This window comes from Primulina huaijiensis, chromosome 6, assembly GCF_012295235.1.
Source record: "Primulina huaijiensis isolate GDHJ02 chromosome 6, ASM1229523v2, whole genome shotgun sequence".
Classification (NCBI taxonomy): Eukaryota; Viridiplantae; Streptophyta; class Magnoliopsida; order Lamiales; family Gesneriaceae; genus Primulina; species Primulina huaijiensis.
Genome location: NC_133311.1, coordinates 17,219,824 through 17,245,681, shown reverse-complemented (window position 1 = coordinate 17,245,681; position 25,858 = coordinate 17,219,824). Strand labels below are relative to the sequence as shown.

Below are 25,858 nucleotides of genomic sequence, written 5' to 3'. Positions count from 1 at the left end.
ATTCTTAAAATAATTGGATAGATAATTAAATATTTATAATTATAATTTACATTTATTAAAATTAATTTAAATATATTTATTAAAAATAAATTTGTAAATATGCATTTACTTTAATAATTAAAATAGCAATAATATTTTGAATGTTAATGTTAAATAAAGTTTAAAAATAATTACAATATTATTGTTTTTTTTAAAATAATTATAAACGTAGTAGTTGCTTATGACTGAATTAACAGGGAACACCATTCACTCGCAACATATGGAGATACAGAATCTGCCAGAAAACGTATTGTAAGCGAACTTAGGGGTGTACTTGATGCAAATCCTCTTCTCCAGGGAAGAACAAAGTTTCCTCAATATAGCAAGTCGGGGTTGAGACGGTTGGTTAACCAGAGGTATTTCTCTACATATAAGTTTAACACTTTTCTGTCAGTCGGACATATTTTTTAGTCTTGCTGATTGTAAATAATGTGATAATATGCAGCTTGAACTGGCAGCACATTCATTGTTCGAATCCTCATCCGCAACCTCGTATAGACACCCTCTTTACTGATCACAGGTGTCCTGGACCTGATGATGCACAAAATCAATCAAATGAGGAAATTTCATTGGTATGGTTCAATAAAAAAATTAATGTTCTCTTATTAGCCTCATCTTGTTAAATTTTTTTTTATTCAATTCTTTTTCAGTCTCCCATGTACATGTCTGCAACTGCTAATCTGTCCTTAGCGACAGAATCCGTAATTTCTGCTGGGACCATAAATCTTGAAAATTTGTCAAACCAAGGTGGTGCTTGTATTTTGTGTTTGAATTTTCATCTGGTATTTTGTTTTTCACAAATTTTGACCACAATAATAATGGAACTTTTTACTGGTCCTTCAGAGGATAGTAAGGATTGCCATGATGCCTCAAAAATAATATCAACTAAGAATCATGATGAGGTAACACCATATACCGTGAATCAAAACATATTTCTTTCTTGCATTTAATAACTGAGATCAGTATTTTCTAACAAGTGAAAAAGCAATATAATGCAGGTAATGTCAAATTCAATATCGAGGAACGATTATCAAAATGCTGCAACAGAACTGCTAGTCGACTTTCCCAAGTCTGTTAGACGAATATTAGACATGGTATCCCAACCGACCAGCATGGATTTTCACCCATTTCAAGACACTCTGCTATTAGGTTGACTTTTTGTTCCCATTTATACTTTTCCAAGCTTATGTTTACGAGGTCTTATAAAAGCTGTTAGCTTATTTTTTCCAGTTGGAACAAATGTTGCGGATATAGAGATTTGGGATGTTTCTGGTGCTGAGCAGTTATTCAAAAGACAATTTGTGGTCCGGGAAGTAAAGTCGGTCTCGGAAGTATTTCTGGTACAGCTCTTCTCGGCTATGACTAGTCTATGGTGACAGCTGAAACCTGACTGACTTATATCCACTGCATAATCAGGACATGAAAAATAATCCCAGCATCTCTGTCAATCGAATACTGTGGAACCCTGATGGTACATCATTCGGTATGCACATTCTCCCTAAACTTAGCTGCTTTTCTATTTTCCTGCTGATCTAGATGGCTCTGTTTTCAAACAACAGGGGTCGCATACTCAGAGCGCATGATACGGTTGTATTCGTATCATAAAAATGGCAATTATGCTGAGAACCAATTAGAGGTAGTTTTTGTAAGCTTTTCTTTGTTTGTAGTAATAGTAATTCAGAAACATTCATGGCGAGTATTCACTTTCCAGATTGATGCCCATGTTGGCAGCGTAAATGATCTAGCATTCTCTAAACCATATGATAGACTCGTCGCCATCAGCTGTGGTGACGACAAGTTGATTCAGGTTAGTTTCACTATCAAATATATTCAACATATGTCATGCAGCAATTGACCAATCATCTGTTATCATCTCTGCAAGGTCTGGGATGCCGTGACTGGTGCAAAACAGTATACATTTGAAGGCCATGGCACTCCCGTCTACTCCATATGCCCTCATATGAGGGAAAATATTCCTGTGAGAATTAGTTGATTGTAAAACCATTTTCTTTATTTATTTTTATTTTTTTATATTCCTGTGAGAATTAGTTGATTGTAAAACCATTTTATTTATTTATTTTTATTTTTTTTTTCTCGAATTCACTTTATTTTGTTGCAGTTTTTAATGTCTATCTCGACAAGTGGTGAGATAAAAGCATGGCTATTTGACAAATTGGGATCAAGGGTTACTTATGCTGCACCTGGTTTATGTAGCATGAAAATGGCTTATAGTACCGATGGTAAAAGGTGATTGGCTGGATTGCTTAGCTGTTTGTGTTTTTGCCAATGTACACTGAGTTTTTATGAATATTTTCAGGCTATTTTCATGTGGGGTGAACAGAAATGGAGAGTCATACATCGTTGAATGGAATGAGGCAGAAGGTGTTATCATTAGGAATTACCTTGGACTTTGCAAATTTCCTTTGGACATGGTGACATTTGACACATGCAGCAATAAATTTTTGGTTGCTGGTGATGACCATAAGATCAAAATTTGGGATGTAAACAAATCTGAAATATTAGCATCTATCGAAGCCGATGGTGGTCTGCCGGTATTTGTTTCATTGCCAAATCAATTTTGGTTAAGCTATAGATACATGGGATAGATGGTTGTCTAATGTTCTTCTCTTATTGTGTTTTTTTTATTAAAGGAGAGTCCATATGTATGCTTCAACAAAAAAGGCACTCTTTTGGCTGTTTTTTCTGATAAGTATCAAATTAAAATCTTAGCAAATGATCATGGTTTTAAGTTGCTGGAAGATTTTGCAGCTGTTTCTGGTTATTCCACTAGATGCATTGCAGAAACCTTTGGAAAGGTCAGCCCTTGTGCAGTTGGTCATCAATTATTCGTTTATAGTTTCTTCTTATTGTTTGCTTTATCCCATCCCCCATATTCCCTTCGTTCTCCTGTTGTATGAAGTATCTTTCCTTTTCTTAGTCTATCTGCTACTGTCGCATTCTTGTCCCTTTCACTATGGTCTTAGCCTTTCATTCAGGCTTTTTCTTATGTATAAGTTGAATTTTGGTATAGCTTTCAGTAAATCCCAATCCTGTCCCTCTTAAAGCTAAAGACATGGAGGGGCCTGTCCAAGCTGTGAGTGGTTTCCTAAACTTCAACATAGAATTCTTGGCATGCACCATTTAATTATTATTGTACATTTATTCATAGAAATGACACAAACTAAATAATGTGTTACTCATAGGAAGAAGTTCCAGCTATGTTGGAAAATGTAAAACCGAAAGGGCCCGCAGATTCAAACAAATTGGAGATGCCAGTCGTTTAAAAAATTGTTGGAATCTCACGCTGTCAATCCATGCTGCTCACTTCTGAAGTTAAGACAAATATGGTATGATAGACATGGATTGGCTCTAAAATTTTATTTCAACTTCTTTACGGTTCCTTTGCCTTGCATGTGTAGAGTTGGGAATGTGCTTAATTTTGCCAATTCTTTGTTTTTGTCGTTTCAGAATTCTTGCAAACTTTGATAGAGTTTTCTTTTTGGAATTTTTTAGATTTGAGATTGTGTTTCGTTGATAATTTGAAAGTTGGTATGGTTAGGGATGATTAGGGATGGTTGATCTTATATCATTTGCAGAGACTACTGGGAAAAAGTAGAGGGAGTAATAGTTATTACATAATGGTATTTTTAAAAAGGTCATATGGTTTACTTATTCTCAAGATCAAAACGGAAACTCGACCATGTAAATGCTTATGTTTTTCATTTCGAAGTGCTCTTATTGTGCTGATAATGTCACTAGTTAACTTACATGCATGCATAATGCAAAAAATGAATTTTAAACAAGTAGTTTTACATAATCCCATTTGATTCGACGATTGGTATACACTCATGCAGGTAATGGCATTTTGGCATTAGCTCAAGATGGGATACATTTGTTGTGGAGATGGTCAAAAAATGAATCTAATATGAGTGGCAAAGTAAGAATTCGTTTTATCTCGTTTGATTATTGGCTAAAAATCAACATGTGGAAGTTATTTTCATTCATTTTTTGTTCTTTTTTAGCGTCTCATTGGTCTTTTTCAACGGTATCTATATCTGAGAAAAAAAATGACTTATTTATTGAGAAGTCTCTTCCCTGCAGGCAACTACAAAGTTTTCCCCTCGACTATGGCAACCAAAGAAGGGATTATTGATGTCCAACGATCTTCCTGAAAATAGCGTGGACGATGTTATACCATGTTTTTCTTTGTCCAAGAACGATTCTTATGTTGTCTCAGCATCAGGGAGGGTGATCACTTTGTACAACATGTTGGTATTCAAGGTAATGTTACAAAACTAGTGCTGTCTTTAGATGATATTTCAGAATCCTAACTAAAATGTGGTGGTTAAATGCAGAAAATCAGAAATGTGATGGCGCCACCACCTGCTGCAACGAGTATCGTGTTCTATCCTCCGGATAACAACATAATTGGGATAGGCATGGATGATTCAACCATTATCATATATAACATACGTGTGGATAAGGTGTGAAATCAATCAATGTCCCATTATTTTTAAATAATTTATGTACACACACACGTACACAAGAGGAGGATGCACGTGTAATGTGTTGAATGCTGATTTTTCAGGTAATAAGTAAGCTTGAAGGTCACCGTACAAGAATTAGTGGGCTTGCTTTCTCGACCACTTTAAATGTTCTAGTCTCTTCGGGAGTGGATGCTCAGGTTAGTGATTCAAGCAGCTCTTGCCGTTTAGTCCTTTTGTTAGCGATCTGATATATTGAGGTATAAAACTTGGATAAAAAATAATAATAATCTGATATATTGAGGTAGGACCATCGATCACTAGTAATAGATGATGACTGCAGATCATCGTGTGGGATTCTGTTTCATGGGAGAAAAAGAGAAGCACAATGTTGCAGATTTCAATTGGATGGTCGGCATCAGACCTTTCTGAGACAACCATCGAACTTGACAAGAATCAGAAACAGTTCCTTGCTGTACACGAGACTCAACTCGCGATATATGAAGGAGCAACTTTGCGATGTGTGAAACAGGTTTGAATGTTGTTGTCTTTTATAAACCAGTTATGTTCTTCCTTTTTTGTGTTTCTACTTGACTTTTATGTCCCCTCTATACATACTACTCTCAGTGGCCCATCACTGCATTCTGTGCACGAATTTCCCATGCGACATATTCATGCGATAGCCAGTTGGTGTATGCTGTGATGAGAGATGGGATTGTTTTAATAGTTGGCGCATCAGATCTCACACCAAGATTTGAGATTGATCCTTCTGCCTACCTAATGCCTCGTCACAGGTATTTAGATTTGGGCTGAGGAAAACTTGCATGAATATATCTATCTTAATGCACCATTTTAGCTATTGACTTTTACTTGTGGATGCAGTTGTTATGTGTATCCAGTTGTTGTTGCTTCTCACCCACAAAACCCCAACCAGTTTGCCTTGGGATTATCCAATGGTGGAGTCGTTGTGATGGAGCCTGGTGAATCACAAGGTAAATGGACAGAGGATTGAGCGTGCATGGTTATTATTTATTATTATTCAATAAATTTATAACTACATGAGATTAAGGATGTAAATGACAAATCTTGTAAGTTTTGTTTTGGTGGATACAACCAACATCGTTATTTACGTCTATATACAAGGAGTTAGTTCATTGGAGAGTTGGGCTTTTTTGTCATTCCAGAATTCATGTTTAGAATCTTTCTCCGTTTTTTCACATATTATTATGATTAGAATGATTAGCAAGGTGTAAATAAGTGGAACCGATTCAAAAATTATCTGATTTGTGTTTTAAATTATTGAACTCGGACACAAATTATTTGGTTTAATAGTTTGTGAGCTTTATCATACATAAATAAATATACATGGACCATTTATTTTCGAGCAATTCACGAATACGTTTTAATATCTCGAAATGAAGCCTTGCTTCAAACAAATTTAAACCAAAAAATTAAGATTTTTGAGCTTCAAATCAAACTCGAATTCAAATATATCTAACTCCAACCGAATTCGAGCCTTGAATTTTTTTTGTAAACACAAGATCCAATACATTCATCATTTAAACAAACATGAAATGTAATTTAGCCTCACATAATGTTTTTTGGTTTCTCTAACGTTTTCATGCTCTTGAATTCACATGCATGTGTCCAGAAATAAGAGGCAACCTGTAATATAATTATGCCAGCAGTTCTCACATAACATGTTGATTTGGTATATAATATAGCAACTTTGACATCAAATAACTTGGCCATCGCTTTGCTCGATTCTTATGCAGAAGCAAATTACAAAGGAAAAAAAAAAGAAAGGAAGAAAGACAAGTAAATTATTATTGTCAGAAACCAAAGTAGAAGTTACACCAGTTAAAGGACATTGAATGGTAGGTCGGTCTAATTTGTGTTCAATTTTCACAAATTCAATTTTCCACCTTCGCTATAGCAGATGCATAACTTACACTGCTGTCTCTCGTGGATTTGCACTGGCTAGACTGTTCATATCGGAGAAAACGAATCTTCATCCTTGTAGAGCTATGCTTTAACATCTAGTTGAATATGAAATATGCAAAGTAGTCATTATGGATGAGGTAAAATGCATCTTATTAAAAAACGAACATGTATGCAGGTGCTCTTACGTGCATATCTAATTTGAGAGAGTAAATGGAAGGTGAGAATACACTCGAATAAACAAACATGTTCTATTTTATACCATAAGATTATTCTACAAGCAAAGATGCCCTTTTTGTTATAATTCTAAAAGGGAAGATGCCCTTTTTGTTATAATTCTAAAAGGATATTAAGATACTTACGTGGAGAAAAACACTAATTGGGTGTCGTCCACAAATGGTGTTGTCCGTCTCCAAGAGGTACTCCTTAAATGCATCTGGACCTCCTGTTTCTATTATATCCATGCCCATTTTATCCATTGCTTCGATAGACTTGTGGATTGCTCCATGTTTCTTGTCATAACGCATGTAGTTGAACCTAGAGTAAAAATCGAAATCATGTTATGCTTCAGTAAAATACGTGAAAGGACACGTTCATTTAATAAAGCCATACAAACATGAGCGATTAAAAGGATAATCTGCAAGATTTCAAACTTTATGCACATTTTCATCTAAATAATCCAAGTTGGGGAAAGAAAAAATAAAGGAAAAGGCTGCTTGCATGAGATTTAAGGAAATAAAAGTTGAAAATTAACATAAAGTTGCATGAGCACCTTGACATCATTATCGAAAAGTTATGTAAACCCCCATCGCTACAGTCTCCCTGCTCAAGGAATCCAACTTCGCATTATATCTTGACTGGACTGTCGGCTGTACATGCCACCCCCCTCTCCCTAAACAATATTCAGGTGGGATTTCGGAAAACTATCTTGATAATTTTGTATGATGAAGTATGGAGTCAAAATCTAACTAATCATACAAACACAAAATATAATACAAGTCGTCGTATTTTACACATGGCATACTTTTACCAATTCGATAGGAACTTCTATTCCATAAAAAATGTTATAGTTACAATAAGAGTCAGAGACTCTAGCAGAACTGATAATGAGACTACTATAGAACATGTTTGTCATTAACACGATAAAGAACAGATCAAAAATAAAAATCAGGAATGCAACATACCGGGATCCCCAATGACAAAAATCAGAAGAGACAGAGAAGAAATTTGTTGGGTCATCCACATACTTTGCCAACAACCGACCATACATGGCTTCATTTTCAGCACTAAGAGCACCAACTAAGATGGGCACAATCTTTACAGAATACCTGTTCAAATTCTTCAATATATTACCCCAAAAAATTAATAGTAATAAAAAGGACGTGCATCATAAAAATAGAAGAGAGGGAATAGTAAGCCCAATCGTGATTCACCACAATCATACCCCTGGAATACTTGAACTAAATATGGTAAGTGCATTTCCATGCTATGTTCAGCCTCGTCAACATGAAGATCCATCAATTCGAACTTCCCTGTGGCTTTTAGCTCCTCGACGACTGGCACAAACACCAAGCAAAAACTAAAATGAGTGGCCATGAAACCAACATTAAAAAGAATATCTTGGGAAAAAAATATACTATAGAACTACTTACAGAACCTATTGGTACGAACAATTCACGATTACTCATTGCATCACGCCAATCCAACCACATTCCATTTTAGTGAAATTGGGGACATATCATGATGCAAAAGGTCCCATGAAATTTATTTTAAAAGAAGATTCTAAGACAAGGACATAATGGCAATTTTTCTGAGATCCACGGTAGAATTGAAGCTACACTAGGGTCTAGGTTCAGACTTCAGTCACTGTACCTTCTTGATCAATAGGTAGGTCTCCTATTGGTGTCTTGTACACAGTGGCTTTTGAGAGTGCACATTTGGGAGTGTAATAGTGGTGAGATGGGCCGAGAAGAAAAACCCGAGAACTGCCAAGAAAAGAGGTATTCATCACTTAGGAAGAGAGGAAGCTTGAGCTATAAAAACCAATGATCATGTGACGAAAGAGTGAAAAGTTCACATGTTCGCAGGGTCTATGTTTCCAAATGCATAGGCTGCTGCTCGACCAGAATATGAATAACCTGCATGACTAGTGAGTTCAAAACACCACCCAAACTTGTGTCAGAACTGTTGCATATGATTACACAAAAATAACATTGATATTAAAGACTTACGGTGCAATTACACCTCTTATGTCAGGAGATTTGGCCAAGCCGGAAGACCTAAGCCAACCATCAAGCTCTTCGGCTAATTTTGTAGCTAAAACATTATAAAGGAAACCTAAGATCAACACTTCTCTGAAGATAGCAAATATATTATATCAAATACAAGTTATATGTACATTTTTTCACTTGGATCAATACCTCTCCATTAAACTATTATTTTCACGATTCACAAGTAAATGAACTTTGCAAGTAAAAGCATATATTATCTAAACAGAAACCATAAGAAGGCCACAATCACAGTGAATAACCAGATGATGAGAGAAAACCATCAGGGCCTATATAACATCCATTTATTTTTAACAATCCTACGCGGAATCCATATCTTTTAATAATCCTATGCAGCCCTTAAACTTCTAGGTTGAAGTCATATTATAGCTAAATTACGCAAAAACAATCATGCATCCCAATTGTCGCAATCATTTTACTTAACTACTTACTAAATTCCGTAAACAGGTATCGATAACGCAACCAAAAGACTGGTCACGACTCACTTCGGTTTGGAATATATGAACGAATCCTAACCTATGAACAAAAAAAATCAAGCCTTGGAATAATTGACTCAAGAAGGCATTTTTCAGCCACGAAACATTAAAAATATGAACTCTTTCATTATTTCCTAGGTGAAAAATTATCACTGAGCTATTTTCGATAAATTTTAACCAACAATAAAAATTTTAAAAACAAAAAACTGTGTAAAAGTGGGAGAGGCGATGTGGGTAATCTAGATGTAAGAAAATGAAGCGGAATTTAGGGTACATACGATTGTCGGTGTACCATGAACCGGCGTGAGACGCTCTTCTGATCTTCTCCATGTCGCCAAAAGCCCTAATGATTCTTCCGATGGTTAGCTAAGTTCGATATTCCGACGCAAAGTGACCCGATCACTTTTACTCCCTTCTGCTACAATTTTCTGGGAGAGAGTATGTGATGCGGCCACCGCAATGGACCGTCAGCATATCTTATTATTATTATTATTATTATTATTATTATTATTATTATTATTATTATTATTATTATTATTATTATTATTATTATTGTTATTACTTATTCCAAAAATCCTAAAGCAAAAATTATTTCAAGATATCGAATTCTATATATAAAAAAAGTCAATTTGATGGTAGCTCTTATCCAATAGATTATTTTCAAAAATAAAAATGAATTTGACAAAAATTATTCTATTCGATATCATCTTATATTAAATGATACAAATATTTTTTGATATAATAATTTTTTATAATAATATTTAAATTTAAATTTATTCGTTACATTATATCGATAATTTTTAAAAAAATATTCAAGCACTCATACTTATAAAATTTAATCATTAATTACATTAAAAAAAAACCATCATGCTTCACACATGTAAGATACTAATACTGAGAAATTATCTCAAAAAAATACAAATTAAGTAGTTGAGATGGTGGATAAAAATACAATTACCTTATTTCATTCTTTTTCTTTTTTTTTTTCATCTCTCAAATAACAACATTGAGTATAGTTTGACTAATTATTGTGAGAATTTGATGAAACATAATATATAATCATGTAATGTCCTATCGTTCATTTCGAACAACTTAGGTTTGTGATCGATGTGATTTGATTTCGATTAACGGAGTAAAATCACCTTTCATATCTTTTGCATATTTGTATAATTTTATATGCTTTAAAAGATGACTAATATTTTTGAGGAATCTTAAAGCATTTAAAATTTATAGTATGTCGAAATTATTGCGTTTGAGTTGTTCTTATATAGACATATATGAACACATTTTCACATAAAATCTTTATTATTCATTTAAGAAGAAAATGAAAATTATTTTCTTTCCTCTTGGAAAAATCTTGACGTGTATCATTCATCGTTATTGATGTCGGTGTTAATTTAAGTAATGTCGTTGACATTATTATTGATATTCTAAATACGATCCAAAATTTATAAAAACATTATTTTATTTGACTTCGATCGTTTAAATTCATGATTCGAATAACTTCAACCAAGATTTCGTATCATGTAACCGCATCTAAATTTGGATCAGAGACTAACCACGAGGAAGACTATCATCCCAAGACTAGTCCGACCAAGTTCAGATATTTGAGTTTTACCTTAAAAATAAATAACTAAGAATGGCGGCCAACGGGTTCTTGGCTTTTCATTGACCTCACTTTGGGTTTACCAACCAAACAGGCCTTTATTTTTTCTCATCTAATTTAGCAAAATCTGTAATCCAAAAAAAAAATGATAAATTTAAATACCTACTCTCCAGTCTCTGCTCATCCTCCTCAGCTCCACCACTGCTCTGTTGGCCTGTGATTATTTTAAATCAACGGCCAACTATATAGAAGATCGTGCTTCACTGGGTTTGTTTGTAATTTTTTTTAAAAATTTTTTTAGTAATTTTCTTTTATCTTTTCATGTGTGTCTCTGTGTTGTTTCGTGGACTGTTTTTCTCGGGTTATGGCAGTTTATTGCTATTTTACCCCACTTCTGTAATGGGTTGTCAAAAAGCTCGGATATTGGCTTTCTGAGTTTCTATTTAGAGTAGTTTAATTTGTTGATCAGATTTTGTTAGGGAGAATAATTAATTATTCAAGAATCCATATTTTATTTTTTTATTTTTCTTTGTTTACTGCTGCGAGATTTGAGGTATGGTTGTTTATGAATGAAAACGGATGGAACTTCGTCCAGTTGAGTGTTTTTATGTCGGGAGAAAAGAGAAAGCATCATGGTTATTTTGGGTGTTTGGATACTGACGGGTGGGTGTTTTCTATATAAAGCCGCAGCATTTTATCCTTTAGACTAAAGGGTATTCATTCCATTAGTTATACAGCGTTGCAATTCAGAGATATGGTCATTCTGGTGTTAAGTTATGTTCACTTGAACCCTAGAGAAATAGAGATAAAGGTTGACAACCTAAAACACGATTCTTGTGAAAATGATTTCGAAAATATAACTGTCATTAATAATTGAATTTATGTGGTATTCAAATTGTGTGGTGGGATGATTGGATCAGTTCACAGTATGTCCAGGAAGGGCAGTTCAGCATATTAAGCGATCAGGGAATTCATTTTTTCTTGGTTGATTTGAAATGAGTCAGATGAAGACTGGAATTTCCTATCATTGTAAACATAGGGGGTTAAGGAACATCATGTTTTGCTGCCAAATGTTTATCGAGTATTTCCCGCCTTTATGAAACATGTAAAATTTTTGTATTACGTAAATATGCGCGATTCACTTTTTCCTTGCTACTTTTTTGGTTCTATTGTCGGGGGTGGCTTGAGTTAAATTTTTTATAGTTTCAACTTTTCCATTTGTTGCGTTCAAATCTTTTTATCAAGACATCTAAACGTAGCTGATTTCAGGCTGTCATCTCTTCAATTGATGGGAAGCAAGAGCGTTGAGCGCACAGATAGATCCCATAATGACGTGGCTGGGTGTTCTGAAACTACCGTTGAAATTAAGATCAAGACTTTGGATTCTCAAACTTTCACTTTGCGAGTGGATAAATGCGTAATCTATATTTCCCTCTTGCTCAGATCTTTTGTTATTCAATTTTGTATGCTTGTGCACCTGAACCTATGTCCGTCTTTTACTCTTTTCCTTTATTCACCCACGTGTTTTATGTGTGCCCCCACACATATATTATCCTAAAGCTGTTTTGAGTTACCATATTTCTTCTTATTGCTCTACTAAAATTGCATTTATCATTTTAATAGTTATAAACTTCGTTGGTTTCTTATGGCACTATCCCATATTATAGTGATGTGGATAATTTTCTCCGAGATTTTCAAGTTAATTATTTAAAGGGATGGTTGGGTACTTTATCTTGTGGGGCGAACGGCAAGCAATCTGTGTGTTATTGAAATAAAATTTAGAGTTTGTAGTGCGTTCATGGTCTAAGAAAATAGAGTGGTGCGTTATGATTTTTGAATTTCAGCAAGTATTGCAACTTAGGCGGTTGGGACCTGGATGAAAATGGTTTTTACTGTTTCTGTGAAGACTAGGAATCTGTGGTGGGATATGAAGGCACAAGTTATTTCTATTTAATTTTATATCTTAAGCTGTTCGCCGGATATATTGTAGCGAGGCTCATGCATTGATATGCATTAGTAGGGCTAGGGGTGAGAAATTCGGTTCTGTTCGGTTTTGATAAAAACTCGAACCAAACCAAGTGCAACAATTTTAGTTAATGAAACCAAACCATTAATAGTTAAAATCTATACCAAACCAAATCTAAATTTTCAGTTGAGTTAGGTTTGGATGATTGATTTTAAATTTATATTTTTTTCCATGTGAAATATTTTAATTATTTTAAACTTAATTTAAATTTTATAAACTAGCTATTATAGACAAACAAATATCAATATTTACATAGATATTAAAGTATTTAACAATATATTATGTGACGATGACATTATAAATTTAGAATAAAAAATATAAATCCTCAAAATGAATTATGTTAGTTTCAAAAGAAACTCCACAATCATCCGGTATCACCTATATTAATATATTTATCTTAAAAAATAGTAAATAAAAACATTAATTAGATTTGAGAATGAAGCAAAACCAGTTATGACAAATTAAATTTCTATAATTGAAAAATTGTAATAAATTATGTTTTAATTAAAGCCTATTATATATTTTTTGAATTTACAAAGTCGGTTTCGCTGATTTTAAAACTGATCGAAACCATGAAATCAATTCAAACCGATGATCCTCCTAAGTAGGGTCACTGCGATGATACTTAGGCATGTTGTCAGTGACTAGAAATTGAGAATATGGTTGTACATATTGATTTCAAATTATTCTTAGTTTCTTAATTTGTACACTGGTTGCAGGTTCCTGTTCCTGAACTTAAGGAACACATCGCTTCTTTAACTGGTGTTCTGTCTGAGCAACAACGCCTTATATGCCGTGGAAAAGTTTTAAAGGACGATCAGCTACTCTCTGCGTACCGTATCCTTTGAAGTTTTGATTTGTGTGTCTTTGCTTTGAGTTGTAGGAAGGGCTCTTTTTCCTTTCGATTGTTGATCTTTTTCTATTGTTTGTTTATTTGTCTTCAGTGTATGAGGCAATGAAAAATCTACATGAATTATTCTCTCCCAAGCAAAGAAAGATGAGAGAATTGTTGTTTGCTGTTACATTGTGAGATTGCTATGGCTTAGTTGAGTCTTTGACTCTATGAGATACGTCATAGGTGTAAACATTTGGGAATGATGATTCATTTCAAGGGACTCAACAGGAAAGTCCTTTGAAAGAGTATGGATTCCTACTCAGGTTCTAAGAAAATAACTTATGTAAATATTTGTTTTGCTTATAGAATGTGAATACTATTAAGCTTAATATTTACTGTATTTCACATTCATTTGGGAATATCTGTATGAGTTACACTCTAAAATTGAGCATTTTTTTCAACTTAATAGATGAAATTTAGTTTAGATAAACATTTATTGGAAATATTTGTTGTTTAAACTGATATATTTTCTATTGCATTTCTTTTATTATATAGAACCATGCGAGCCTTGACTACAAGAGGAAATTTTGACACTTTAGCGAACATTGTGTTCTCTAATATCATCATTTGAAGGAATAACATATTACCTTAATCCACATAGCACATGCTTGAAAGAAAGCGAGACTAAATTGTTTGCATAATATACAAACAATATTAGTTTCTCTTGTAAACTTTTATTGGAAACCGCATTGCTATTAAGATTTTATCATAATCTTATTAATTGACCTGGAGCAAGGATCAAACTGATTTCATGTAGCGCCCTTACCCGAGCCACTGCTAAACAGAATAATAAGCACGCAAAATTTAAACTTGATAGCAACAATTAAACAGCGGAAACCAAATAACTTAATCATCTTACAACCCAAACGAAAACAGAACAATAATATCAGTCTTAAACATTAAACATTAATACAATCATATCGAAAACATAATCCTGCACGAAAATACGAGAAACCAAATAAAACCTCCACTAAATCACCACCGAAAACCCAACTGCTCTAACCACTGTCTTGGCCGTCCGAACTGTTTAACCTAAGACCTGCCCTGTGAAATAGGGTGCTCAAGATGAAAACAAAGACGTGAGCGATAATCGCCCAATACGAGAATGTACAAGGATACAAACTGATACGATGCATGAGAAATGCAAAATGCTCGAGTATCAAGGATCAAGTCAAGAATCAAATGTTCAGTCTAAAAGCGTCGAAGTGTATAGTCTCTGATCTGCCCTAGGCAAGTTCTGGCTCCACACTCACCATCAGAGCGCGGGTCCCGTCAGACACCGTAGCTCTCGATGCCCACCCGTCCACAATACGGAACATGGCTCAGTGGCCCCAACAAACGAGGTATATCTCAAAAGATATCAGGGCCAACATGATATGACATGCATAATATGCCAACGCATTAAACCATGTATCATGCAACGGATAAATATGCATCATATAAGTGTGTGTACTACGCTTGGATATCTCGGTCAGTACATCATGTACCTCACTAAAATAATCTGACAGAAAGTTTACTCATCCGAACCTAACAATACCAACATAATGAAATCACTATCAGGCCAGATCTTGAATTACCAAACATGATTCAAAGTTCTTTCTAATGATCTTTAATCACTATTTAAGGCTTCAGGATTATACTTGTGTATGTTGTCAGCCCGTTGATGATGTCCCGGTCTGCATGTCTCGATTCACCGATCCCTCCTCGAGTCGAAACTAGCTTCGAAACTTCCCGACATTAAACTGCTCTAGAAACTAGGTAGAAAACCTAAGCTATATGGCTAGAACTTGAGAGAGAGCAATTAAGGGAAAACGGTATAAGAAACAAATGAAATCAACTTCTATTTATAGGTTGCATCCGGACTAGTCAGAAGATCCGAAATTAATCTTTTCTGTCACGTGTTATAATCTCATTCGTCTAGTTGGATTTCTCGGGATAATGTAATCTGAAATAGATTGGGTGGTCCATTTTAAATTCGGTGGATCTCAACAGGTTGAATCCGAATTATCAATTCCTCGATAATACTTAATTAACAACTCCTTAATCATCTCTTAATTAGTATTTCATTCAAAATAAGAATTCGGGTCAATACGTTTCATATTCAGGCAAACGTTGGTTCAATCTGTTTATCCATGGTCCAATCAATGGGTTGTAAATGTGATTTTTATTTCAAACAAATTAGAAGTTATATTATCTTTCCAATATATTAGTTCAAGGACAATGTTCTTGGTACGAGGATAATTGATACTAAAAAAAATAATTGAGCTGTTGGAATGAAGAAATATCTCCACAAGTTTGTAGTACTTGAATTGCATGTTTTGTAATTATTCTATGAAGATGTGTTTATCATATTCGTTTATACTTGAGTGAGAATCTGAGAGGGTTCTTTCTTTATCGTTCTACTTTTGCTTGAGTTCCTTGATGCATGAATCTGTAGATGTAGAAGATGGTCACACCCTGCACCTGGTAGTGAGACAACCAGTTACTCCATCTCCGGAGAGTTCATTTGATCTTCCAGGTTTGGTTTAGCATACATTTTATCCAATAGATCAATCATCGCATAGGTCGTACAAATTCCTCACTTTGAGGTAAAAAATTGCTTCATGTATTGTGCTTGCAAACAATCCTTGTCCCCCCTAGAATTATGGATTTTACACGATCAGTTTAGTTAGTGTGAACACAATGGTGCATTTGCTTGGGAAGTGGGGACATCACATTCTGGAAACATGATAAAGGTGTTTCATTATTTCAATTTTCAATCATCATAATTCTTGGAACAAGATGTGAAAGCCCTTGTCTCTTGCAGGATTTGATTATTGTTGGTTAGCATGACTAAATTATGATTATTGGGAATTGTTGAGAATATTGTTATTAAGATAATCAGTTGTATTTATTTGAATTTGCTTTTATTCAGTTTTTAGATTAGAGTAATGTTGTTTAAGCATACCGGTGAGCATTATGAATTGATTTTGTAGTCATGGATGCATGATCTAACAAAGCAGAAACGCAGTATGACCTTGATTACTGAGTGTGGCTAAAATAATTAGAGAACCTTTCTATTCCTTGATAAAATCTGTAACAACCATGTAGCTTTAAGCTTATTCTAATCAAATCAATAGTCATTGTGAAGCAAGCTGCTTCAAACACCACCTTAGTTTTATGCACTAATCGGAACCAATGATCAAACAGCGTCTCTATTGAGAACGTTGTGAGTTCAACCTGATAACCTACTCCGTTTGTCTCAGTACTATTGTGCAAACAATTTTATTTGGCTTCATGAGCCCTTATTGAGGCGAATTTCTAGTGACACATTGATGTTTACTGCTATTGGTCTTCTTTAAGTTCAGTTTTTCATTCTGTTTGTGATTATCAAGCTTCTCTCTCTCTCTCCAGCAACTGATCCAACGATAGGAACGGGGCTTAATCCCGGCAATCAAGAAGGTTCTGGTATGGTTGTTGGAACCTTCAACTTATCAGAGCAGGGAGATGGAGCATTTCCTGATCTCAATCGGGTAAATATATGAATATTCACTAGATTATATGAACTACAATTCTCTAATATACATATATGTTTCTGGTGGGGTGCTTTATAGATTGTCTCAGCTGTTCTGAGTTCGTTTGGAATCCCAAGGTCTGGAAATGGTGGCGAAGGAATTGATCTTAATGTGAGTGTGAATGCTTGACAATTAGCACTCTTTTCTGAGCTATGCTAGTTTTGATTCAATGCCATCTTTATTTGAGTGTTCTTCTGAGAGAACACTCGATTTTGATTATTTTTTCATGTCTCTCTTGGACAGCTACTGCCTTCGGAACGGCTTTCGACTGTGCCCAGTCATGGTGGTCTTAGAAATTCTAGAACAATGCTGTCTGACCAATTAGGTGCTGCATCTGTTCCATTGGAAGCTATGCAGCCACCGGTAGCACTCATATTTAATCAGTTCTTATCGCACACAGTTCAAATGTTGATACTTCAAACAAACAAATCAATATTGTGTTGTGTTTTTCATAAATGAATGTCTAATTACTCCTCTCCCTGTATTAATCTTTGAAGAAAATGACCATGTTTCTTGCAGATAATACCAGATTCATTGACTACTTTGTTACAGTACTTAAGTCATTTGCGGCAGGAATTTACTGCCAATGGTGTGGAACTCTACTCGATTGAAACTTGTATTTCTTCCATTTTGTTCAATCAACTTTTCTCATCTTCAAGTGTTTGAGTTTTTGACTTTCCAGCCGGTGGACAGATCACAAATTTTGGAAATACTTGTTTTTCTGAGCGTGATGGACATGAATTAGACACTACTATACGTTCTAACGAGACCAGAGGGCTTCTGACACCAGAGTCCTTGGCAGAGGTGATAACATCTACCAGACAACTGCTTGTTGGCCAAGCCACTGAATGCTTATCGGTATGAGAAACCTGGTAACTGTGAATTGATAGATATAAATCAAAGAAGGGTTCTCCAGTGATCATCAAATATGACAAACATAACACTTGTCGTGGTTAGAGATTTGTGCTTCTATAACTCTGTCTTCAACTGCAGCAACTTGCTGGACAACTGCAGTGTCACACAAATGTTACTGATCCATTAGAGCGGTCAAGAATTCAATCTAATGCTATAAGATCAGGAGCTCTTTTCCAAAATTTAGGGTCTTTATTGCTTGAGCTTGGCAGGGCAATAATGACTCTGAGGATGGGTCAAACACCTGTATGTTTATCTACTACCTGGATAGATTGAACATTTACGTTTTGTGGTATCATAGTGTCTGTTTTAGCTTATAGAGGTAGCTTCATAAAAAGTTATTAGTCTAAAAGTTGCCCTCCATCTAACGAGGATTATTCATTCCATCCTCAGGCTGATGCAATGGTGAATTCTGGGCCCTCTGTTTTTGTATCCTCAACGGGGCCCAATCCTATCATGGTTCAGGTGGTATTTGGTTGAACAAGTGTTCCTCCCATTGTTTGTGCTATAAGATTTGTTCACCCTCTCCTTTATTTACCAACTACAGCCCCAGCCCTTCCAACCAGGAGGAAGTTTTGGTTCAGTTCCAGTTGGTACTGCTCAACAGGGCTCTGGATTAGCTGCAGGCTCTGGTGGTTCTGGATCTCTCCCTCGAAATATTGACATCAGAATACGAACAGGTGCTGTAGAAATTCCAGTTCAATGGAGTTTTTCTTGGCAACTTCTGGAAAAGCTTAATTTGAATTGCTTCACATATTTATTTATTGTTTTAAAATCAGGTTCAGTATTTCCTCGAAGAGATACAACTGGGTCGCAGCCTCATGGGCAAGGTGCTCCAGTGTCTTCGAATAGTGTAAATTCTGGTCCACAAGAGCCTGCGGGATTTGATTCAAATTCAAGTAACAGGGAGCCCCAATTGCGGGCAATTCCTGTTAGAACTGTAGTGGCTGCGGTTCCTGCAGCTGTTGGGCGTGGTGCTGATTCATCTCATAGTTCAATAGGAATATTGTATCCAGTCTTGGCAAGAGTTCAGCAAGTAACTACAGGAAATCCAAATGGTGCAATAGCTTCCCAAGCATTGGATCCAGATCACGCTCCTGTAGGCAACACCCAACAACCTATATCTGTTTCTGCTCCACAACAGGGAAATGATGGAGTGACTGGGGGTAGTGGTAAGCCTGTAATTATTTTTAATTCACTGGTTATTGCTGTGAGGTTGTCTGTTTATGGATTGTTTTAATCATGTCAATAAATCAATATAAACCATCTAAAACTATGATTTTATGAGAGGTAATTTTACCTGTGAATTTAATGATTTATGTATAGTTGGGTTATTTACTTTAGCACAACTTTCAGGCATTAGCAATTCAGCTGCAGAAGTGATTGTTGGTCAAGAATTCTCTACTCAGATCCAGGGTGGACTTGAGCAGCTGCTGAGGACAATATTTCCCGGGGAGAATGCCAATCCCCCGAGTTCAGGTTTGATTCCAGATCCTAGTGAATTAAGAAGGCAGGATGTTGAATCAGCAGCAGCAGCAGCACCACCAACCGTGAGCGAAGAAGGAATACAATTATCTAATATACTTCGTCAGTTAATGCCCATGATTACTGAGAACATTGGAATTTCTTCTGTTCAAACACAGGTGACAGACATATCCACTCCAAGGGAATTTAATTTTAAATCCTTCCTAGAGCCTAAAGTCGAGACAATCTCAATGCCTCGTTGTTTTCTTACCGAGATTGTTGTTTTAATTCGTGTGGCACTTGCAGACTGATGCAAACCAGGATGAGGAGGTTTCTTCCAGCCATGAGCGCACCTGCCCCCCCGAATTAGCACAAAAATCAAAACGACAAAAGGTATGATTGATTCACGCCGATGCACTTGTTTGCTAACACTAACAACTTGTATGATGAATGTTTTGTAATGATATGATACAGAGGGAGTGAACATAACGTCCAGTGGGTGCACTTTGATGAAGAGAGATGATGGATGTTGTATGACTAGTTTTGCATATGAAGGCCAACCCTTTGGCAGTTGGCTCATAGCTATTGCTTGTTCTTTATAATTCACATGGAAAGATGGCCTTGAATTCTTCTCCCTTATTATTTTTATCCGTGGATTCTTTGGTACCCGACCTGGGGATTTTTTTTATAATAATAATAATAATAATATAATATTCTTTATTTTATTAGTTTATTGACTCTTGTGACATCAACAAGGATGAGCGTTACTTCATCCTCGTTCGAATTATTAATTAATATTATTAAGAATCTGAATGTTAGAGACAAATTTGTTGTTTTAGTCTGTGTTTTTTTGTTTTTTTATGTGTTTTTTGTTTTCATTTTATCATTTTAAATTGCAATATGACTTTTCATAAATTTGTATGATTATAATATTATTCATATTTGAAAAAATATTGTACAAGCACTTGACGCAGGTCGGTACATTGATGTTATGTTAAAAATCTCGATTCAACAACCGCTATCCTAATTACATTCTTTTAATTTAATCCTCATTACCTTCATAATCATTGTTATTATCATAATAATTATTATTATAAAAAGGATAAATATATAAATCATCTCACCCTCTAATTTCTATTTTTTTAAAGTAAGCTTTATATTCCTGCTTCACATTAAAAAAAATTCCGATTTTTTTTTATGTGGAATGTTTCAATATTATTATTAGAGTATGTCTCTTGTGAGACGGTTTCAAGAAATTTTATCTGTGAGACGAGTTAATCCTATCGATATTCATAATAAAAAGTAATATTTTAGCATAAAAAGTAATACTTTTACATGGATGACTCAAATAAGAGATCCGTCTCACAAAATACGACTCGTGAAACCGTCTCACACAAGTTTTTGTCTTATTATTATTGTTATCTAAATTATATTATCATAGAAGAATAAATTTTAAAAATACAAACTATCGCAGTTAACTAATAAATTTAAATTGTTTATCGAATATTCTATTAAAAAATATATCTTTAAGTTCTTAATCTTGAGTAGGTCTCTTATGAGACGGTCTCACGAATCTTTGTCTGTGAAACGGGTCAACCCTATCGATATTCACAATAAAAAGTAATACTTTTAGCATAGAAAGTAATATTTTTTTATGGATGACCCAAATAAGATATATGTCTTACAAAATACGATCCGTGAGACGGTCTCACACAAGTTTTTGCCCTTAATCTTAATATAATCTATTAAATTTTAGACATTTAAATTTTAGACATGAAAAAAATTACAATATATATATGATTTTAGTGTACAATAACAATAATTATTTATAAACGAAATTAAATCTTTTGGGCCTTGTTTGAGCCCAATCTGCGACGGGCTTCGTCGGTCTCAATGGCATTTGCCTTATAAGAATAAGAATTAGGGTTTCTTTTACTCAGTTTCGCCACCTCCTCAGCTGTTGCTCTCATTGTGCCCTCTTTCTTGCACTCCGCAGCCAGAAGACAACCATGGCGGAACAGGTACTACTATGTTTCCAGCACGTACTGCCTATCTTCCTTCGTATCTTCTATTTTTTCTTTTATTTTGCATTACTAATTATCGGTCCGGTGATTGGTTTTGCAGACTGAGAAGGCATTTTTGAAGCAGCCCAAGGTTTTCCTTTGGTAACGTATTTTCTATAGATTTGTGTTGTTCATAGTTAGGTACGTTTTTGTAAAACTTTGTTTGAGTGTTGAGGAAATTGCAGCTCGAAGAAGTCAGGAAAGGGCAAGGTACCCGGTAAAGGAGGCAACCGCTACTGGAAGAGCATCGGGCTAGGGTTCAAGACTCCTCGAGAGGCTATTGAAGGTGTCCTTTTACCCGATTTTTATACGGAAAGCCCAACCTTTATCATTAATAACTTTTAATAAGCCCTTGTTATAGTTAATCCATGCCTTCTATTTAGTTTACTGCCGAAATCATTGTTGATTTTTGTTCTAATATTATTTGACTGTAAATACGATGGCTTGGTCCTGATTTAGCATCGGTAATTGGTTCTGGGAAGAAATTAATGGTTTATATAAATAAGATGGCTTTTGTTCTCATTGCATCTGACTGGTACTCGCTTGCTCACTCTAGTATTGGCAATTGGTTCTGGGAAGAAACTAATAGATTTCGTACGAGTTGCTTCTACTGCGGTCAAATTTCTCACTTCTCGGGGTGTCGATTTTGACTTGTGATTGGGCCCGCTAGTACAACTATCATCTGTGAAGTAGTGAATGTGTTTGTAATTATTTTGTTGTTTGCTTGCTATTGGACTTGGTTTTGTTTATGTGGATAAAATCTAAGATCCTAGAATAATTTGATTATTGTAAAGCACTTTATGATTGTCCCTCGGCTTTGGCTATGTGCTAACGATGTGGAATGTTCTGTAGTTTCGTGTTGATATTAGTCTGCACCTTTCGTGATTAGGTTGCATTGGTGAGCTTGTTACCCAGTGTTCTAAATGGTAGGGCGGCCGCCTCGACCGCACCGCCTATGCACGAGGCGGGTGTTTTAGGCGGCTCAAGCTATACGGCGTTGTCGAGGCGGCGAGCAGGCGGGCAATCAAGATTTTTAGATTGTAGTCAACAATTTTAAAAACCTAGCCAACAATTTTAAAAATCTAGTCAACAATTTTAAAAACATACTCAACAATTTTGAGTCTGATGATGAGAGCTCATTGATGTAGTAGATGATGTATATGTAGATGATTCGGAAGATTAGTTATGTTTAGTCTATTACTTGTTCTAATAATGGATAATTGATTGAAACTTTCAAATTTAAACTTAATTTTTTGATAAAAGTAATAATATTATTTTGTTAACATAATATCATTAATATGATGATGAATCTTTATTAATTGCACATTATCTAGATGATGTTATATTGTATGAAGCTTCTTTGTGCTTAAATATTATTTAATTGTACATTTTACATAAAAAATGATGATATATGATTATCTATATTGTATGATTATCTATAAAAAAATTATTTAAAAAAATTCAACCGTCTGGGTACCGCCGAGGCGGTAGGCGGTCACTGACCGCCCCGTCACTGCCTCCCGTTATTTACAACCTTGCTGTTACCCGGTAGCCATTGCTCGTCAGTCAATCTGATGGTGATAGAATTTGTTTGAATCAAACATTTGGGGTTTTCCGTATTTTTTAAAATGGTTGTAACGATACTTGTTTATTCATTGTTGTGGTCTCAATTTTCCCTTTCTGCAGGTACATACATTGACAAGAAATGTCCATTCACTGGAGGTGTGTCTATTAGAGGTCGTATCCTCGCCGGGACATGCCACAGTGCTAAGATGATGAGAACTATCATTGTTCGTCGGAACTATCTGCATTGGGTGAAAAAGTACCAGAGGCAAGAATGATATTTGATTTTTAATGATCTAAAAATGTTTTGTTTCCGTGGATTTGATTAATTTATGTAGTTGTTTAGGTATGAGAAGCGGCATTCCAACATTCCTGCACACATATCCCCATGCTTTCGTGTGAAAGAGGGAGACCATGTTATCATTGGCCAGTGCAGGCAAGTGTCAACCCGTCTTCCTCTACTTCTTCACTTGGTTTCTGTAATTTATTTGTGATGAATTAACTTGCCATTCAGGCCCTTGTCAAAGACTGTGAGGTTTAATGTTCTTAAGGTTATACCAGCTGGTTCTTCTGGTCGTGGGAAGAAGGCCTTTACTGGGATGTGATGACAGACGTCTGTTTTTCTTGTTACGAAGCCGAGTGATGTTTTTTTAAGACTTTTACTTTAGTTGGATCGGCCATTGTTGGTTTCCCAAATTTTGTTTTACCCAGTAATTGAAATCTCTCGAATCTCGTTTGGCTTTGCTAGAAAAATTGAACGATGAATTAGTATTCCAACAGAAGCTGCATGCTCGAATTAACAACATTACATGTTGGAAAACGTCCGGCTGGGGATTATTTGTCAAAAATTAATATAGGATGATATAAAGAATGAAATTTTTTAAAAAAAGAATAATCGGGCTATGTAAAGAATTAATTACTGAGTTGGTTAATAGAGAAATACAAACTCGATAATTTCAAGTTTGATTCGATATAAATTAGTGTTTTGGAAATGAACGTAACCGATTTTCAAATTTTTTCTTGAAAAATTAATATTTTTTTATGGTATGGCAGTATGTTTGGTGTGACCAATATCACTTGGAAAAAACACTTCGGTCTTCAACAATCGTGGGTGGGAAGCCGTTTTCTGCGGTGATCGTGGGTGAGATTGAGGAAGAAAACCACGACCCTTGATCGGTTTATACCTCTTAGAGCAAAAACCTGTTTTATTTCTACAAATCTTTACCCTATGTTTGGAAGCAACGATTTGGATTTGGATTTGGATTTGTGAATCATTGTTTTAATCGTTTGGTTAGTTAGATTTTCAAAATAGATTTGGATTTTTAAAATGAAATTGACTGGATTTTAAAACTAGTAAGATTTAATAGGATTTGGATTTAAATAAAATTAAAAAATATCTATAATTTTTTTTAATTATTATCTTTTTATCATCTTTATATGTAATAGTTGGATTACATGACAAATTTATTTAATTTTTATTTTATTTATTTAATTTTTGATATATATTCTTATAGTTGTCATAAATATTGAACAATTATTTATTCAATAATAATTTATTTTGTATTTATAAAATTAGAATGTAGTTGAATATTTAATTTTGAAATACTTTATTTCGTAGAATTTAAATTTTAATATTTAGATGTTATGTTTGATTATTTTATTTTAATAATTCATTTTGTGTTCGTTAAGATTAATTAATTAATTATATAAGAGTTTATGTGGTTTGTATAAAACAAATATATTATTGAAATGATATAAAAAAATATATGATAAAATTAATTTTAATTTTTCAGGTTTTTAATAATGTAAATAATATGTTTTAATTCTTAAATTTTGTAAAAAATAATTACGCTTATTTTAAAAAAATTTTTAAATTTTCAAATTTAAATCTTGTTTTTTCAAATAAGAAATGATAAATTTTCCCAGCAACGAAATTGGAAGAACGATTGATTACACTCAAGTGGTAATTTGGTAGATGTCTGAATTGGAGTTCTTCTTTTAAGGTTCTGTTGTTGAGAATACTGACACTCCATGACACTTAAGAGGTAACTTTTCTATCTTCTATGTGTTTTTCTTTCATCGCTGTTGATAAACTCACCCGGATTCTATCTTCTTTGTTTGACGAGTAATGATCAACATTATTTCAAAATTCAATCTTTGGTACATTTGATGCACTTATGACGTTTAACAAAAAGTCCACCTGAGCATATTAAGGAAATGGTAAGGTATTAAGTTAGCGATTGAATTATTTTGTGATTTTAAATGGTTTGGAAATCTTCTATACAAGCATGGCCAGTTTAACTTCTTTTCTTTCTGTTGCACCTTATTTGCCTCTATTCAATGCTTTGTGGTCTCATCTGCTAACTAATAATGTTATCTCTGTTTCTTTTTACGCATAAGCTTCATTAGACTACCGTGCGTGCAATAAGAGCCTCACTAATTCAAAACATCACATGTGTATCCTGAAAGTCATCGACTGCTACTTGAGCATATCCATTCCTAGAGTGCTATTCTTTGTATTTTTCTCTTTTTCTTTGGTGTGCATTG

At 34.6% G+C, this 25,858-nt stretch overlaps 3 protein-coding genes and 1 pseudogene across 4 annotated transcripts; 3 read left to right on the top strand and 1 right to left on the bottom strand.

Moving 5' to 3' along the window:
- The first annotated feature begins 222 nt into the window (after nucleotides 1–222).
- On the top strand, nucleotides 223–5,677 carry LOC140978666 (topless-related protein 1-like; annotated as a pseudogene).
- A 647-nt stretch (nucleotides 5,678–6,324) lies between these two features.
- LOC140978548 (uncharacterized) lies at nucleotides 6,325–9,714 on the bottom strand. The gene is made up of 8 exons (XM_073443689.1): nucleotides 9,507–9,714; nucleotides 8,696–8,780; nucleotides 8,542–8,610; nucleotides 8,337–8,449; nucleotides 7,909–8,020; nucleotides 7,649–7,792; nucleotides 6,827–7,001; nucleotides 6,325–6,562 (listed from the first exon to the last, which is right to left on the bottom strand). The coding sequence occupies exons 1-8, from the start codon at nucleotides 9,556–9,558 to the stop codon at nucleotides 6,437–6,439; spliced, it is 876 nt and encodes a 291-aa protein (XP_073299790.1). The 5' UTR covers nucleotides 9,559–9,714; the 3' UTR covers nucleotides 6,325–6,436.
- A 1,267-nt stretch (nucleotides 9,715–10,981) lies between these two features.
- LOC140979805 (ubiquitin-like domain-containing protein CIP73) lies at nucleotides 10,982–20,523 on the top strand. 2 transcript variants are annotated; one of them, XM_073445383.1, is made up of 16 exons: nucleotides 10,982–11,101; nucleotides 12,104–12,251; nucleotides 13,580–13,697; nucleotides 16,193–16,273; nucleotides 17,149–17,267; nucleotides 17,349–17,420; nucleotides 17,553–17,672; nucleotides 17,829–17,898; nucleotides 17,992–18,167; nucleotides 18,303–18,467; nucleotides 18,615–18,686; nucleotides 18,769–18,901; nucleotides 19,001–19,393; nucleotides 19,578–19,864; nucleotides 19,992–20,078; nucleotides 20,160–20,523. In XM_073445383.1, exons 2-16 carry the CDS (start codon nucleotides 12,123–12,125, stop codon nucleotides 20,166–20,168), a joined length of 2,031 nt encoding a protein of 676 aa, XP_073301484.1. In that variant the 5' UTR covers nucleotides 10,982–11,101; nucleotides 12,104–12,122; the 3' UTR covers nucleotides 20,169–20,523. The 2 variants fall into 2 exon arrangements, with proteins under 2 accessions (XP_073301484.1, XP_073301485.1); XM_073445384.1 differs by lacking the exons at nucleotides 10,982–11,101; nucleotides 12,104–12,251; nucleotides 13,580–13,697 and adding an exon at nucleotides 13,720–13,886.
- A 1,046-nt stretch (nucleotides 20,524–21,569) lies between these two features.
- LOC140978670 (small ribosomal subunit protein uS17-like) lies at nucleotides 21,570–24,047 on the top strand. Its single transcript, XM_073443864.1, has 6 exons — nucleotides 21,570–21,706; nucleotides 21,810–21,850; nucleotides 21,934–22,034; nucleotides 23,435–23,579; nucleotides 23,658–23,747; nucleotides 23,826–24,047. The coding sequence occupies exons 1-6, from the start codon at nucleotides 21,695–21,697 to the stop codon at nucleotides 23,914–23,916; spliced, it is 480 nt and encodes a 159-aa protein (XP_073299965.1). The 5' UTR covers nucleotides 21,570–21,694; the 3' UTR covers nucleotides 23,917–24,047.
- The last annotated feature ends 1,811 nt before the right edge of the window (nucleotides 24,048–25,858 follow it).